Consider the following 17354-nt stretch of genomic DNA (forward strand, 5'->3'; position numbering starts at 1 on the left):
GGAGACAGCACAGGCACCGTCCCAGCCCTGGGAATTGCATGGATTCAACCTTCCCTGCCCCCCCTTCCCCACTGCTGCTCCCATTGCCCGAGCTCCCCCATGCCTGTGCTGTACCCCAGTACTGCCAGGAGCCCAGACTTCCTGGGACTTAATTTCCTGCTATTGTGGGATGTCTGTATATTTAGAAGGTGAAGATCAGCTTATTTGCTTTACAGTTTTCGTAACGCTTCTTACTTTAGGAAAATTAACTAGTTTGGGTCTTTGCTGCAAGCTGTGTATATGCTGGAAACATTGTGATTAAACACTGCGGAAAGAGTAAGATAAGGCTGTTGATTAGTTAAAATTGTATTTCTTTCTTTTTTTTTTTACCCCTGCACTTAAAAGAAACAGCAGACATTTTTGTTTTTATTGCAATCATGCAATTAACTGCATGAATAAATATACTGCATTTCTGAAAACCAATATTCTGGGAAAAAAAAAACTATGGCAAACATGTTTTGTTTAAAATATTATAATCTGTGATAAATCCTGCAGGTGATGATGTCCAGACAAAAGGCCTCTAAGGCAGGAGGGTTACATGGAAAACAGGATGATCTCTGTGTCTGTACTGGTGCAGATAAGCTGGTTGAGACAAAACCTACTTGCAGTCCATGTCAGGGGTCCAGCTAAACACCTACACTGCTCCTGGTGTGGAGACACAAACCCCAATAAATTCAGACATGAGCCAAGAAGAAGAGGAAGAATGTTGCCTCTTCTGGGCTATCTTCCATTTCGCTGCAGATACTCCCAGTTTCTCTAGACACTCCCTGGGGAGCTCCCTGGCATGTGGACCTTGCATTCCCATCTGTTCTTTCCAGGTGTGTTCAACAGCCTGGTGTCCTTGGAGCTTGGGGTGAGGGGGACACACAGGATCTTTCCATGTGCAACCTTGTGCCACAGTCAAATGTGGTTATGTAAAAAGTGCTCTAATTTTTCTGAGAAATGATGTGCCAGGGGAGCGTTGTGGAACCTCTGTCTCTATTAATCCTTTATACTGCAGTTTTTCTTCTCCATAACTGACTTGAAACATGTTGAGAATTCCTTTGGTTGCAGACTTTGGGAAGCCTTGAGGGCTGCCCAGCAGACAGATGCATTTTTCCTTGCTGAGTTCCAGGAAGACTCGTGCAGCATCCTTGCTCTTCAAAGCAGGTTGCTGACAAGCAGTCAAAGTGCCACACTGTGACGGGTGGTCACTGCTGAGGTTAAACCTGAGTTTTGTTGTGATCTTGCATTAGCAACTTTGATTGACAAGTTCCCCCTCTTGAACTAATTCACCCTCCATCTTCATGTTTCTGTCTGCCCAGCCTTGAACTGAAGGCTATGAGGGTGATATCAAAAGGGAGGCTCATTTATAGTCTGGTGCCTAAAAATATCTGGCTCTAAGTTTCATCTAAAATTCAGTAGAGATGATGAGTTCAAAGGGTGTGTTTGAAAGGTAAGGGCTAGGATTTTTGCTTTTTATTAAGTAAGTCTTTATTTCTCCTCTCTTTGTTTGGTTTTCTGAAGCTTGCAGTAGACTTTTATAAGAATTCTTAAAGTAGTGGCTCTCAGAAGGGACTCTTGCCATGTGGGGTCTGGTGACAGAATTTTTCATATCAGGCAGCAAAGGATGCTGGTCTGAACCCCACTGCACAGAGCAGTATTTTCTTGTGTTTGCAGTGCTTACACATTTTTGGTATGAGTAAGAGTGGCAGAGCATTCCTTGAAGATTAGCCAGGAATAGATCAGGAATAGGCTGCCTTTGGGAGGCTGTGCTTCCTGTTGATTAATTTAGCATCCCACCGTGGTGATCCGAAGGTACTTGGTGTGTGTGAGATCATGGGTGAGTAAAGATGGCAAAATAAGCTCTTTTGCCAACAAATGAATTTGCAGTAAGGGATGCATCCGGGGCTCTTGTTCCATATCCAGCATTTGTATGTAGAGGCAGAAGTGCCTGTGGCTTGGTTCATCAGCCTTGTTCCCATACCCTTACAACAGGGCAACTGAGGCATCCAACTCCTTACCCTGAATCAGGCAGTGCTTGTGCCTGAGGACTGAACACAGCATGGTCCCTGTGTCCTGATGGGACAGGGTGCCCTCTCCTCTTGTCCTCATGCCTCATTTCTCACTCTGGATGAGTCCTGTACTTGTTCCTCAAGTAGGAAGCAGGTGATGCAGTCAGGCTTCTTGCCATGAGATCCAAGTCTACCAGAACAAGGCTGGTGAGGTTGGCAGAGGACAGTCTCCACCCAACTGGTATGACATTTGGCATCAGTCAGATGTTGATTTTTATGCTCAGGCAGATGTTGAGGCCAGCAGATAAATATGCTGCCTGAGAAGTTATCTAAATAAATTTTCCAGATCAAGGCACTGTGCAGGAGAGGAATCAAGAATAATTAATCTCAGAGTGCCTGGGAGAAGCAGCTGTTCTACCAAAGCAGAGGGAGAAGCAAAGGTAGAAAGGGAGGCGAGGATGGCCCGGGGTAAACTGGTATGAACTGTGCAGCCTCTGGGGGAGAATGCTGTGCTGATGGGACCTTCAAAGCAGGAAGGTCTGACTCCAGTGTGTTAAGGGCAAGACATCCTCATCCCAGGGAGGACAGAAAGGTTTCAAAGGGGCTTTTAGCTCTTGGGACCAATGATTGATGGCTTGGATTTTTTTTAATGGAAATAGTGAGTTGTCAGTCTTTGTATAGTCAAGCTTCTTTCCTGCTCCTGCCACCTCCTCTTTGCTCACTGCTTTTCCTGTCTTACTCTCCTGGACAGTTGCCTCCTGCTTTTCCTTGGGACTGTTTTTCCTGTCTACTGCTGTCTCTTTTCTCCCTGTGCTGATTCACAAGGCCAGACCTGTCAGCCTTGAAGAGCATATGAGCTCAGGCTCTGCTTTGTGCCTCTCCTGCTCCTGACACATTCCCCCACAACAAACTTCCTGCTCGTCTGGGCTCAGTCTTCACCTTTGGGTGCCTAAAAGGAGTGGGCCCTTCCTTGGCATCCAAGTCAAACCCAACTCAATTAGGAGAAATGGGAATCATCTACATTTCCTTTAGTCTCAGTGGGAGCTGCAGGTGTTCAGGCCCTTTTGAACACAAACAACTTTTAAATGTGTGCAGAAGTGTTGGATTTAATTTGGTTTTTATGTACTGGCATTTGAAATTTCTGATCTGGCTGCTGTATTTGTCAGTAGAAATAAATATAGCCGGGAACTTGGATGGGACCAATTTTCCAATGAGCTTGAAGGGTATCTGGCTTTATGGATCCCAGCCTCCTGGCATGGCCTGTGTCAGTCACTGAAGGCTTGTTAATTCTGAGAACCAATCTTGAGCAAAATCCTAGACTAATATTTGTCTGCTTCTCTTTAAAGATTCAACATCCAGTGTTGCGTTAGTAGGTTCCTGGCATTTGCTTCTGATATATATTTGAAATGCTGGTGTTACAAATGAACTCTGATCCAGAGTGCTCATCCTGCAGGTGAAAGTTTTACCTCATAAATTCATTATTTGTCAGATCATTATAAAAATCAATTTTTTATCTTTTTTTGGAATATTTATTTTACAGTTAATCCAGATTTGCATTTCTGATCCCTTGTGGGTGTTGTCCATATTTTAGTTCACATACTACAATGTGGTCTCTATCCAGCTCTGAAGGAAAATATAGGACCAATTTCAATGACAATCTACAGTTGTACCAGCATGTCCCAAAGCCTGGGGAAACCTGTCCATTAAAAAATAATGGAGTAGGAAGTCCTGGCATAAAGTAAAGCCTTGAGTGAAATTCCACAGCTTCATGGACTGTTAATTCTTTATTAGGTTTTCCTAAGACTGAGATAAAAGGCATTTTATCTTTTTTAAGGTTTGCATTAACATGTCATTGAGTTTTATAGATACATTGATCTTCATTTGGCTAATCGAGAAAGGGTAATAGAAATGTGTGTTAAATGCTAGAGCAAAGATAACTCCATAACACTTCAATTTTTTTTGTTATTTTTATTTATTAAGTTTTCTTCAGATACAGAACTGTGGTCAGTGTCAAGTTGTGAAATTCAGCTCCTTGTATATTTTTATTGGTTGTCTTGTCTAGTGTTTTTTCTAATTTTTTTTTAGCTGCTGTTGCTTTCTAGCTAATTTGACAGTAAAGTTGATGTGTCTTCCCCAAAAACTAACGAAGAGAATTGACAGGATTTTTAAAAAACACTGTCTCTGTCTGATGGATTCTTGCCTCTCTTGGCTACCCAAGAGGCTTCTTTTTACAGTGTATTCCAGTTTGAGATGGAGCAATGAAGTGTGTCTTTGGATTCAGAGAAAAGACCTGAATCTGACTGATGTCAGTACTTTTTTTTGCTGCTATTGCCCGTGAACAAAGATTAAGGTCTGCAGATTTCCAGAAAAATGTACCATGCTTAGGACATGGCTGGGACAACGGAGGTGGCACACGGAGCATCTGAGAAGACAAAGACAGTTATTTATCCTCTTACTCTAACAGTGAAATCTCAACTTGGTGGAAGTTGGAGGGGTTTTGGCAAGTCAGGGATTTGTCTCTGCTCTTTGGGTCGGCAGCCCTTGCTCATTATCACTGCCTCACGTGGCTCGGGAGGCTGCGTCTTCCGCCGAGGGTTTAATTGTGCCTGCCTTGAGAGAAACGAATCCCCCTCACCAGACTCACTGTGTGCATTTACTGAGGAAGTATCTGTGGATAAAACTTTATTAACAGCTGTTGTTATTAATGAAGATTGTGCAGTGGTTGGTGTATTAGCCCTGTGTGTGGAGGCATGTGAAAGGGAAACAAAATGAGAAATTATTTTTGGCTTCTCTGTGTTGAAACTATACATCCTTCATCAGTCCTGCATGTGCATAAAGTAGGGCCAGGGGAAAGAAGAGGTTGACTGTGGTTCTCTGCTGCTGGAGAGAGCTCAGGCTCAGGCTGGATGCTTGTTCCCAGCCTCATCAGATCTCAAGGCATCCTGACAAATAAGGAACGAATGAAGCACTGGATTAAGTCCCCTGTGCAGCACTGTGTGACGATGACCTTCCCTGCTTGTTAGCTCTGAGCTGAGAAATCTTCCTCTCCTGCTGCTGAAAGGACTGCAAGGACTTCACTCACACTGAAAGGGCACAAGTTGGTTGGTTTCAGAGATGGTCCCCTTCATATCAAGGATTTATTCCATCCTTTCCTTGCCAACCAGTGTTGCCAAGCCAAAGCGTCAGAGCAGTTTAGATCCTACTCACACATCTCATCTTCAGCTCCCACTCTTGCAGCCTCTAGCAAATGCTTATTTTAGCACCAGCTGGCTCTGATCCCTTTGAACTCTCTGATATGAGATTAAATGTTAATTTATTACATATCATTATAGGATTATATGTTATCTCTCGGATAATGGAATCCAAATGTTAGAATAGCATGTTTAAGATTTAGTGCTTGCACACATTTTCCTCCACTCAGGAAACAAGAGCAGATGAAGGCGGAAGACTGAACAAGAGGTGAATTAATCTGTCTGATCACAGCTAGCCAAGAGCTCAAGCCCTGAAAGAGTATAGCCAGAGATTCATACTCTTTTTGTAGAGTTCAGAAGAAGAGGAGAAGAAATTGACTGCATTTTCTAAAAAATAAAAAAAATATGAAGAAATTGTTATCTGCTTTGGGTGTTCTATGGGCTAAATCCCATGGATAAATTATGCAGTGTGAATTATGTGCTTGGCTCTAGATATAAATGCCAGACGAAGCAGAGTGCTGAAGTGGCCTGGATGCTGAGTTTCTGCAGAATTTTATTCTCTAGGCTGTGGATAGGTGAGCAGTACTGGATGTAATAAGATATGACTTGAACTTGAATTGACTCAAACTTGAACTGCACTTGTGATGTTTCTGTGAAAAGGTTTATAGGAGATGCCACTAAGCAGAAGGTAAACATGACTCTTGTGCTGCTCCCTGTCACTGCCCAAGACAGCAGCTTTGAATGGGCAGATGCTGACACTGGTGGAGCTGCATCCTCAGCATTCCCAGATGCTGTGCCGTGCCCATGCGCACTGGGCTGAGTGAGTGATGCCCTGTGACTCTTTCTCAGTTTTATAATTGCCCTGTCATGGAGAAAAGAATTAGATGCAGCTTTTTGCCTTCTCAGGGAATCTCAAATGTGATCTAATTTACTCTTCTTGACTCTTTGAGAGTTTGAAAATGCTGTCAGCTAATGCTCATTATCTTTTACTGTGTTAATACGTTAACACAAGTGAACCACACAGCAAGTGTGACCTCATCCAAATTTGGTTTTTGCTCAAGAGTTTTTGGTCTTTGCCTGTAAGTTAATAATTGTCTGTGAGCAAGGTAACTGTATTTGGTGCCTCACAGCATGAAAGCCATAATGAGGTTTCACTTTCTTTACACACAAATATTTTGACAAGATCTCCTTGAACTGCCTCCTCCAGAGCTACTGGGAATTTTCATTGTTCTTAGAAAATCAAACTCTGTCTGTTGACAATTAGCAATTCAGAGAAACAAACACCCAAGAAGTCCTGGGTGAGGCTGCAGGCTCCTTCTCTCCCCAAGAGGAGCTGTTCTCCACGTGTGAATGACAAGCCACGGCCTTTGATCGCTGTAGTAAGAGAAAAGCAGCACCGAGGGATGGTTATTTCGTCCATTCTGACAGCACCCGCCGTAAATTTGTAAAATATGTCAAATGTGTATTCATAAGGTAAAATAATGCATTCAAGTGTGGAAAAATTATGCTTTGTTCTGATACCGGGATGTGCTTGAGCAGGACTGTTTCAATAAGCAAGGGAGCATGGGAGGAGGTCAGCAGTCACCCTAGGAATGCAAAGCTCTCTCACTCTGTAACAAATTAATGGAGTTGCTTGAGGCTGTTGTCATTCCAAAAATAAAATGTTAAGTAGAGGAATCTGAGAGAAAACAGAAACTTTTGTTCTGGGTATTTTGGGGTGGGGGAAAAAAAGGAAGCCGTCATTAGAAAAGAAGGATTTGTGTTTTCCTGTGCTGTTCCTTGAGAGGCAGATATGAATTGATGACTTAATGATGTCTGACCTGCAGAATAAGGCCTGTGTGGTTGCTCCTGTGGGAGCCAGAGAACATGTATTGTTCTGGGAGTCTGGTTAGTGTAATGTAATATTGGTTGCTGGTGAGAGCAATGCAAAGTGCAGATTGAAGACTGGGTTCAGAGAAAAAAGGCACAAATATCTCTGAACTAATAGTGGTGAATCTGTAAAGCCATGGAGCTTTTTCTGAAGCAGCTAAAAGGCTGTATGACCTCACAGGTCTCTGTCTTGGAACTTTGTGGCTTGTGCTTAAATTTCCCATTGGGAAAACTCCCTGAGTTAGTGAGACTGCACATACTTGAGATGATACCTGTATGTGCGTGTTTGCAGGATGGGAACACAAATCTTGCTGGAGGTAACAGCCTGCACCTCCAGAGTTCTGAGGGGAGACCTAAGTGAAAGTTGACTGGTTTCCACAGACCTACACACTGCCAAGATTTAACTCTTTAACTATCTACATTGCTAACAGTGCCCAAAATCAACGTGGGTAGTCAGAGTCACTGCCCAGGTGAGAGATCCAGCAATAATGGAGTGTGAAAGGTGAATTTCTCCCAGTGCTCAGGCAGAGCTGTGGGGCTGGTGCCCGACTCAGATTTTGCTTTGCGCGCCTCCCCATCCTGTGTTGCTTTATCGCGGTCCCCAGCAGGGCCATGCGTGGCATATTCTCTTCCTGGGATTACAGTCACAGTGGGATATGGATGTGTGCTGGTGAGAGAGAGGATTTTCTCTGCATTCAAGACATATCTGTGTTCTTAATAACTTTACAGGGGTTTTGTTGTAAGCTGCTTTTGTGGTTTCACGGGGCTGTTCGGGCCCATCAGTTTGGAGCTCGTTTCCTCCAAGAGCTTCGAAACAACAGGATGGGCAATCCAGCGAAAGCCCGCTGCTCTGGAGAAAGGCTTTGGATTGACCATCCTGCTTTTTGGCAAAGCCTTTGGAGAATCTCCTGCCAGCATTTTAACGCCTTGTAATTTTTGGCCCAGGCAAGGAATTTTTCAGTATCTCCAAAAACAGATGCTTCTATGGGGAGAACCAGAAGTGCTATAAAATGATTTACCTGTATAACCTGTGCATGCAGGAATGTAGAAAGTCTGCAGTATGTAGAACTTCAAGTTCCTTTGCTTCATTTTGTGCTTAGGTGTAATATTTGAGGCCACTGACTGCAGTCACAAGCTGGGGTTTGTAAAGACAGACACAGCCAAGATCTCAGTCCTCCAGGAGCTGAGGGAGGGATCAACCCACACTGGGGCAGAAATTATTGCTTAGAGTAAAAATGGACAATGCTGAAGCAGATTTAGGGAAGGGTGAAATGGCTCCTTATTTTTTTTGGATGAAATTTGTTCCTTAAAATGGGAGTGCAAGCAATGCAGTCAGCACTGTGTTTCTCTGTATTGTTTTAATGGTGAACTCAATCTGGGAGTAATGGCAACCTGCATTAGTGATTTGGGGAGCAAAATGGTAATTTGGGAAGTGCAGTATAGAGGGATTTTCTGTTTTCTGGAAGGCAGCTGTGCTCTGGTGTCACGGGATGCCATTTATACCAGTGCCCCTTGTTCCATGCCTGCTTTTGAGGTGCCATTTGCTGGGGGTGTGAGGGCATTTACCCCAGTCCTTTACTGCTGTGCCACTGAGGAACTTTGTGAGAGATGGGGATGCACTTTGCTGTTCAACCTTAGCTGCTTAGATCAATATCTGCAGCAGGAGAGTGATTTTAATAAAAGGACTCTCTCTCAGCTTTCCTATCTCCATGACAGATAGACCCCAGCTAACATAAATCCTGGCCTTTCTCCTGTCAGTCTCTTGGCTTTGTGTGACTTGTAGGTGTTTTGACACTGAATACAAATATTTCAGAGTTGGCTTAATGGTTTAGAGCATATATTTAAAAGATTTACTTTTGCAATCACCTGGTGCCTTTAGTGAATGTGTTTGCCTTGTGAAGCCTCCCTGTTGTTTGGAGAATATATCCACACACTCCCATACATGTATTCATTTTCTGTTGTTTATGAAATATCACTGAGGGAAAATGACTTTTGCTTTGGATAACGGCTTAGGGAGCCCTCTCCTAACTGCTTTTTTAGCAATGAGAATCTACAGTGGCCGTGACAAACCTTATTTATCAGGTTCCAGGAGGGATGCACAGGGGTTTGCAGTGCTGACAGCTGGAAGCACCAACTCTGCGCCGGGGTAAGGAACAATGCCAGGACCAGTGCCATGTGATGGGGAGCTGGGTGAGAGGTCCAGCAGCTCTGCTGGGGCCCCTGGGACTGTCCCCCTGCTTAGCTTCACCTGGGTTGGCTGTGCCTCTTGACTACTGTAGCAAAGTTGTGCTGCCTGGGAGTGTGAATCAGCCTTCCTGAGTCGGTGCTGCCTTGGTTTTCGGGGTTGATTTTGGCATCTCTACCTCCAGCCAAGATGTGTCTGGAGGGCAGAAGAAGGATTTAGGAAACCTTAACGCTGCTCATGCTGGGGGGAGGCACCTTGGGGTGGGCTGTGGTTTTCATGGTTTGTGTTCATGGGTTTCTGCCCACCAAGCAGAGGTTGTGCAAAACCTGTGTGTGTGAGCATTGCTTTAGCAACTGTTTCTCCCCTCCAGGTAACCAGAACAGAAACTCTCCATGGTTAATCAAGTGTTTTTAAACTTCAGTTTAGCTTGCAATAGTAGCTCTGTCATTTAGTTCTTCCAGCTGATGAATTTGTGACCTTTAGCCACTGTACTAATGCCTCTAATTGTAAGTGGCAGGACAATTTCCCTGCTGCTGTTGTATAAGAGATGCAGAGAAACTTGCCAAGAGCAGCCTGTGACTTTTAACCATGTTATCAACACCCCTGATTGAAACTAAAATTGCAAGGTAGGCCAGTGATCAGCCCAGCAGAGCAACCTGAGCAATTGCAACAGCCACATTAAATGAGAAACTCATTGGGGACTTCCCTTCTTGGACACCCTCCCTGCTCTGCAGCCTGGGCTTTGTCAGTGTCTGCACCAAGGTGGCCTCGGCTGTGCCGAGTGTGATCTGCAGGAAATCTCCCTTCTAGCACTCTGGGAATTAGTCTGGGCAGGAAAACCTTAGTTCTGCCAATACCTATATTACCTCTGTCAGAGGAGGCAGGAGCTGGAGACTCCAAGGAGAAACCCTGTGAGTGTCTCATCCTATTTCTGCTTGACTCTTGGAGAGGGAAAGTTCAGTGTCCCTGTGCTCTCTTTGTGCTCATGCTTTTCCTCTGTAGATTCACCCTCAGTCTTTGTTCTGTGTCCTTCATCCATTGAAAAGATCCTCTTCTCCTTAATGGAAAGAATATTTTACACCCAGGAGATTTGGGCAACAACTCCCTGGCCCTGTGAGCCTGTGGACATCTGCCTTGGGAACACCATTATCCTGTGGTTTGTACAGTCCATGGATGGGACCATGTGGTGCCTCTGCACGACATTCAGGTAGTACTACAGGGATATATATATATATACTATCTAACTTCTAGCTTTTCCTGTCAGACACGTTTGAATAAATGGATTGAACAACAAAGATTCTGGCCAGAAACACACGTGTGAGAGTGAGGAGGAGATGAGTAAATAGAATCCGTGATGACATAAAGATTTTACGGGGTGTGGGGATGGGTGCATTACTCACAGCTGGTGAAACCATCCCACTATGTTTCAAGAAAAGCTATTGTAGGGATGTTTAGAGAGTTTTAAAATTTGTTTTATTGTGACTGTTTTTTCTATTACTCCAGCCCATAAAATCAGGTGCCTTAGTTATCATGTTTACCACTGTACAGGGTTCAGAGGGAGCAATAAAAGCCTCTAAAACTTACCTGAAATAGCCTTCCTACACTTACAGATGCCACAGGTTTAATGTCCTGTATCTCAGATCCTTCCAGGCTTTGACATGATGGTAGCATTTGGAGGAAAAGGGATCTCTCTTCTCCCTGGTGGAATAAAATTTCCATTGTGTAACCTATTTAGGTGCTGGATCTTTGGATTAGAAGCTATGACAAGTTTGACTGTAACAGCCAGTGTTAATGTTTCAGGGGGATTTGCGTTCCTCAGGTTTGAACAGCATGATTTTGAGTAATTTCATATTTGAGCAGAAATTGTTCTCAAAAAGAAATGGCAATGCTGGGGCAGCAGAAGGATGTTTTGTCCAGGAAGTTGAACCTTCTTGAGAGGTGAATTTCAGTTGTTATAGTGATGTGGTGCATTATAGACATACTTATATTTCATCCTAAAATTTTTTGTTTGTTTGTTTCAGGCTGTGTCACCTTTAAGGTGACTTCAGTCTTTGGAAATAAAAATACAACTTGGAGAACCATTCAGCTGTAATGATAATGGTTCAGCTGCAGCTTTGTACTTGATAAAATCTTCTATACAGGCAAATCTGATGTCTGCATGGGCTCTCACGGAATTCAGAGGAGGAGGTGGCTCAGTAGCTTTACTGCTTGGGTTGCATGCTGTTCCCTGGTTAGGATAAATATATGGTCTGTTTTGATAAACAAGCTGGAACTCCTCTTTCCCAGTAATAACGTTGTTCACAATCATCTTCCCAGAGAACAGCAAATAATGAGGTAGTGGCTTAGCCACTCAATTTCTCAGCCTTTTATAAGTAGAGCCTCGTTTCCTTGAAAAAGGATAAATCTCTAATCTGCTGGTTACAGTGCTGCTGTAAGGGTTTTAATTTTCAACTAAGTAAAAAATGAGGGTAAACTTTGTGTATTTGTTTGATGGATTTACTTTACCCCATCTTGTTTGCTTGCATGTCCTTGTGTAATGTTGTGGCATCCTGTTTTACAATTGCTTTAGGAATCACCTCTGACGTGTTGCCAGCGAGGGAGAGCAAATTAAGAATGACCATACCAGGTCAGGGCACAAATCCACCTGGCCCAGCAGCCTGTTTCTGATAGCACCCAAAAGCAGATAATTCTGTAGGAAAGAGTAAGATCAGGCAATCACAGACAGTGCTTCCCCTAAACATGCTCTCAGCAGCCCGTGGCAGAGGTCCTGTCTCTGCCTAACGCTGATTCAGGGAGCACAGTGAGGAGCATTCTCTCTGGAGTCCAGCACTTCTCATGCTTTCCTTGCCAGGCTAATGGCAATTTTGAGCCTTTTTGTTTTACTCCAGTTTTCCAAACTTTTGCTGATAGAGAACCCTGAATTAATCTTCAGGCCTTTTGGGTATTGGGTTACACTCTGCCTCGGTCCTTTCTGTGACAGCAGTGCTGGAACTGGCATGGGATGCTAATCCTGCTGTACCTATTCACTCAGTCGTAGAGGAAAATGTATGAAAACAAATTGCTAGTCCAAGCTAAATTTAGATTTATTCAGTTGGAGTTAATTATAATCTTTATTTAGTCCCAAGCGATGCCTTCTTATCATACACTTAGTATAGCTGAGAAAATTAATTTTTATTCTACCATAAAGGTGAATGTAATAATCTGGGTTCAGGGAAGGGATTACTTTAATAAGATTTATAGGCAGCCTTTCAGACAGTACGGTTTTATTACTATCTGTAGGTGGCCTTGCTGCACATATGGCTTTCAGTATGGGTGACTCTGCAAAATGCATGCAAGCTAAAAACTGTGGTAAGCACCAGCTCAGAAACTTCCCCATCCAACTTAATCTTCTGGCAATGGTAAGCAGGCATAGCACTTGACTTGCCTTGGAACACAAAAATACAATTTATTACTGAACTTGTGGCTCTGATCAGGGGTTTCATTCATATGCATGGTTTAATTTTGCACTTAAAAATGCGTTTTAGTAGACAAAAGATTTATGAGGCCAGAGATGTTGCTTTCTTTAAAGCTTTTTGAAAGCAGCGTGATGGGCAAACATAGGCATGTGGTGTGGGAGGAGAAGCTTTAGTGAAGAGTGAGCCAGCAGATCTGATGGGGCAGGACTGCTCTGGCCATGGTCACCTAAACCTGCCACATGCAGGTCTCCACTGGCCACCTTTAGCAGTCGAGTTTTTGGATAGAAGGAGGCTCCTCCCAAGGGTGACTTATCACCCTGCAGATGTGTCTAGGAGAGGATGAATGAATTCTGGGGAGACCCTGATTTGGTGAAAGAGGAGGTTGGAGGGTGGCTGGGCTTTGATACCCATCTGAAATGAGATGGGCCAACTCCCACGGAGGGTGGCAAAAACGTGCAGCTGCAGTGAAGCCTAAGTAACAGCAGCTTGACTCAGACATTTGGAGATAAGTATGTGAGACATTGTCCCAAGCCTGCAAAAGTTAATTAACCACTCTTTAGTTTGAGATGTTTGGATTAAGTGGACTTCTCTTTTTTTTTTTTTTTTATTGTATCCTTCTTCTTGTGTTTCAAAACAAGCTGCTGGACCAGCAGTGTTTTGCAAAGTTGAATCTCTGTCTCCACAAGTGTGTAATCAAGATTGAATGTAAGGACTGTAACTGGTTGCAAGTCCTACATCAAGTTATATCCTTACATCAAAATGGGATAAGAGGAAGAGAGAATGAGAAAAGCTTGAAAGGATCCTATCATCTTTTCTCACTCTACAGTTTTTCATATGTTGGCAGCTTCTGGGCTGGCTTTAATGTTAAAAAGGTACTGGGAACTCTTCTTAACTCTTTCCTGCAGTATCATTTATATCTTCAAATTATTCTGTTACAGTTGAAAACATTTTTTGTTGTTATGGTTCTTTTTCTGTGCCAGTGTGGTTCACGGGATAACTACCTCAAGTACTAAAGGAGTAAGGCTTGGTTTTGAATGGCAGGTGATGGAATTTTTCTTAGTTTAGTTAGATGATGGAAGTTTACCCCTCAAGGGCACTATGGAGGCTTTTTCTCCTCCTTTTCCTCATGAATGTAAAACTGAGGAGATGAGTCACAGGATGGACTCTGAATGTGGGAAGTAAACAGTGACATCCTCCTTTCATGGTTATTTCACTAAATTTTGAATGAGTCAGGGAGAGCACGAGGCGGGTGTTCATCTAGGCTCCTTAAATCCTCACACAACCCAAACTTAGCCTACTCATAGTGCTCAAATGATGTCTAAACTCGTGGTAGACTTCCACACTGTAATCATCCTCCTCATTTTCCTGCTGCCAGGATTAGGAGTCAGAGTTTCCCCAGCTGTAGCCAGGTTTTTCACCTGGAAAAACGTCTCATGGCTGAGGCCACTGCACAGCATCAGGTCTTACCCGTTGCCTGTGTGAGAGAAAGTGACCTACACAGCTGGCCCATAATTAATTATTCTCCTGTGGTTTATAAGTTCCAGAATAGCTTTCCTTGTGTAGACACCCTATTCTGGGATACAGTGTGTTTTTATTTCAGGCTAATGCCTGCAATTCCAGAACAAAATAATTATTATGAATAGAGCCATTTTTATAGTGGAATAATGTACATGTGTAGTTTGATCTTTATGGTCTTCAGTAAAGGCTGGTGGGAAGGGCTGGTGATTTTTCTCCTATACAGACAAGCCATTGATTGCCTCTATGAGTCATGGATAACATCATAGTACTTACTGGCACCACATTACTTGAAATTATTCCTCTTTTACAAAGAGGAGTGTCTGTATGATCTCGCTCTGCAATTCTGATGATGCTGCAGGAAAGATGAATTTTAACATTTTCACAGTTTTCCACAGGTGCAGGATTGGCTTCTTGTTTGTTTTCAGAGAAAAAGGATATTGAAAAACTGGCAATTTTAAACACTTGTTGTTCCTTGCACCTCCAGCTTCAGAATTACTGAGGGTTTATGGAAGACTTGGCTCCTGTTAAGTAGTTTGCTAAGTAGAGAGAAAATTTAAATGTGAAATTTGGATTTGTGCTCCAACAGGAGCTACTATCCTTTTTAATAACAAAATGATGATTTTAGAAGACTTTCTTCTTACCACAGCTTAACATATATATTGTTTTTAATGCTGACCTGCCGCTGCCACCACTGTCTTCTAGCAGGATACTTGTTTTACTTCCTATTAAAAAGTATGAAATCTAAGAAATGTAGCTTCAGTGAAATCTTGAGTTACATGAATGGTAGGTTTTTACTGCACAGTGTGCCCTGCAGCTGTGGCTTTGTGTCTGCCTTAGTCCTGTGCTGCTTTTTGTGGCAGAAGTCCAGGGTCAAGTGAGATTAAAACCAAAAGCAATGGATAATTTCATGATTAAATAAAAAAAAAGAAAATATCAAGACATCAGAAAAAAAGCCTTGGTTGAGGTCTGAGCTGGTTAGGGTAAGGACCAGGAAAGGGCATCTCTTATGCACAGCATCATATGCTTGGTTTTGTGTGTGGTGTCTTTCTCTCTGCTCCTGAGAAACATCAGAAGGGTGTTTTCTTTCTGTCTCTACTCTCGAACTTAGCAGGATGAGCTGGGCTATAAGCATATTGCCCAACTCTGGAGAGAAGAATTTTTGGCATAAAATTGCAGTGATGAGATTTTCAAAGCTGTCCTGTTGCTCTAGGGGTCTGGATATTTGGCTAATCTGAATGAATATCTTAACAGGGGCAAAGCACCTGCAGAAAGCCTTGCCGAAGTTCTCATTGAAGGAGCAGGTGATTGATCCATTGCATTGTTGCACACCAGAAAGCTGCAAATGTGTCCTGTTTCTGATTGTTGCTCTAAGGAGATTGATGCTGTGGTGCTGATGTGGTGAATTAAAAAGGTGGGGTGTTGGCCTGCCATCGTATGAAGAATTTCTTTTTAGATGTTCCTATAGCGTCATAAAATGCTGCTAAATTCAGATATCATATTTTGTTGCAGGCTGGTTCTAGGACAAAGCTCAGCCCTGTCTACTGGTGTTTATGGCTTCTCATATAAGCTTTTGGACAAAATTTGTATCTCATTTTGCTTGAATGATATCCTAGCAGGATGATATCCTAGTCCTCACACCAGTTCTGAGAAGAAGCACTGAATGCTGCCACTATAGTGAAATGGAGGGAAGGGAAAAACATACCTTTTAAACTTCCTGTAAATCATTTCTTGAGAGAGATAAAATATCTGCATAAAGTGTGTGTGGGAGTCCTATAATGTAAACACAAATGTATTTAAGCCTTGTCTTGTTTTTGGCTCCTCTTTAGGCGCAGGAACTATGTCATTATTTAAGTCTCTTCTGCAACCTGGTGTGTCTTGAGAGAGGGCAGGTTTTAGCTCTTCCCCAGAAATCAGTGTGCTCTCGCTGCTCTATGTCCTTTGCTCATCTGTACGGCTGCACAATTTTTACAGCAAATGCAACTTCTCAAAAGTGTTACTTTGAAATCTAGTTCAATTTATTTACAATTAATCCAGGAAGGGGCTTGTCTGCATCTGACTTTTTAGCAAAAGAAACAATACCCTCCCTCCCCTCGCTGCCTTGGCTTTCCCAGGAGTGAAGTTCACTTTCAGCACCCGAGTTGTGCAATTGCACAACAAGCCACACTGTGTCAAGGTGCTCTGTAAACCTGGAGACTTCTGCTCTAGAACTGGTGTGCATCTTCTCTTTTCTCCTGCTATGAGCAGGATGAGGTTTGACCCACACTGTGTTTCCAAGTACGGTTGTTACTCAGTGCTGAGGTAAAAGCATGGGGGTCCCACAGAGCAGCACAGCAAGTGATAGTGGAGCATTTCCTGATCCCTGCTGACCTGGTCACCAGGTTCTGCTTTTTACCTCTATCCCTGTTGCAGGTTGCTGTGGGTTCCTTGCCTTGTGCAGAGGAAGGTGTGGGCTGGCCTGGTGTGTTGGGAGAGATGGGCTGATGTTTATGCATCAGTGCAAGGCAGAGGACAGCCAGGTGGGACGACTGCTTGGCAGCTGCTCTGCATCTGCATTTGCCAGCGGAGCTGAGAGGAAACCCTGATCTGATCCCCATGTGCAGTAGTGAGAGAGGACACTGTTTGATATTGTTTCCTGCTGAGAATTTTTTTGGATACTTTTGTATATTTTTGCATATTTACTCACTCCTGCAAAGAATATTCCAATGGCTGAAGACAAATCTTGGCGCAAGGAAATATACAGCAAAAGTAAAGGCAAAAGTATAGTGATGAAATGAGAAGCATTTAAACAAGGGTAGATAATATCAAACCATTGAAAAATAAATGACCAGAATTTCAACTGAGAACAAGAGTGGGGCAAAGTCAAATGGATGGGATTTGCCCTAGAATCCGTCTTTGATGAATGGGTAGGCTTTAAAAATACACAACCTGAAAAAAAGAGCTTAAATATTAGAGCTTTTATCTCTGCTAAATTGTGGCTGCGAGTATCTGAGTCATCTGGCTGGAACAGGTGTAATTGTTTGTGTGGTTGTCGCGTTGTGTATCTGCTCTGCCCAGTGCTGACAAACAGTGGAATCACAGCTAAGCTTCAGCGAGAGACAACGAG

The 17354-nt window shown here is 43.1% G+C and overlaps 1 protein-coding gene across 3 annotated transcripts in view; it reads left to right on the forward strand.

Annotated features, from left to right (window-relative positions):
• Positions 1–17354, forward strand: part of TMEM132B (transmembrane protein 132B) — a 230023-nt gene that overhangs the window by 44538 nt on the left and 168131 nt on the right. The window contains exon 1 of one of the 3 annotated variants that reach the window (XM_039378878.1): positions 10192–10485. The exons of the other annotated variants lie outside the window; for them this stretch is intronic. Within the exon in view, the coding sequence (XP_039234812.1) occupies positions 10452–10485 (34 nt within the window). The 5' untranslated portion in view covers positions 10192–10451. Of the gene's footprint in view, positions 1–10191; positions 10486–17354 lie in introns of those variants that run through there. 3 annotated transcript variants of the gene reach the window in all.

Source organism: Pipra filicauda, unplaced genomic scaffold (genome assembly GCF_003945595.2).
Source record: "Pipra filicauda isolate LSUMZ 115617 unplaced genomic scaffold, ASM394559v2 scaffold14_size4853619_pilon, whole genome shotgun sequence".
NCBI classification, from domain to species: domain Eukaryota; kingdom Metazoa; phylum Chordata; class Aves; order Passeriformes; family Pipridae; genus Pipra; species Pipra filicauda.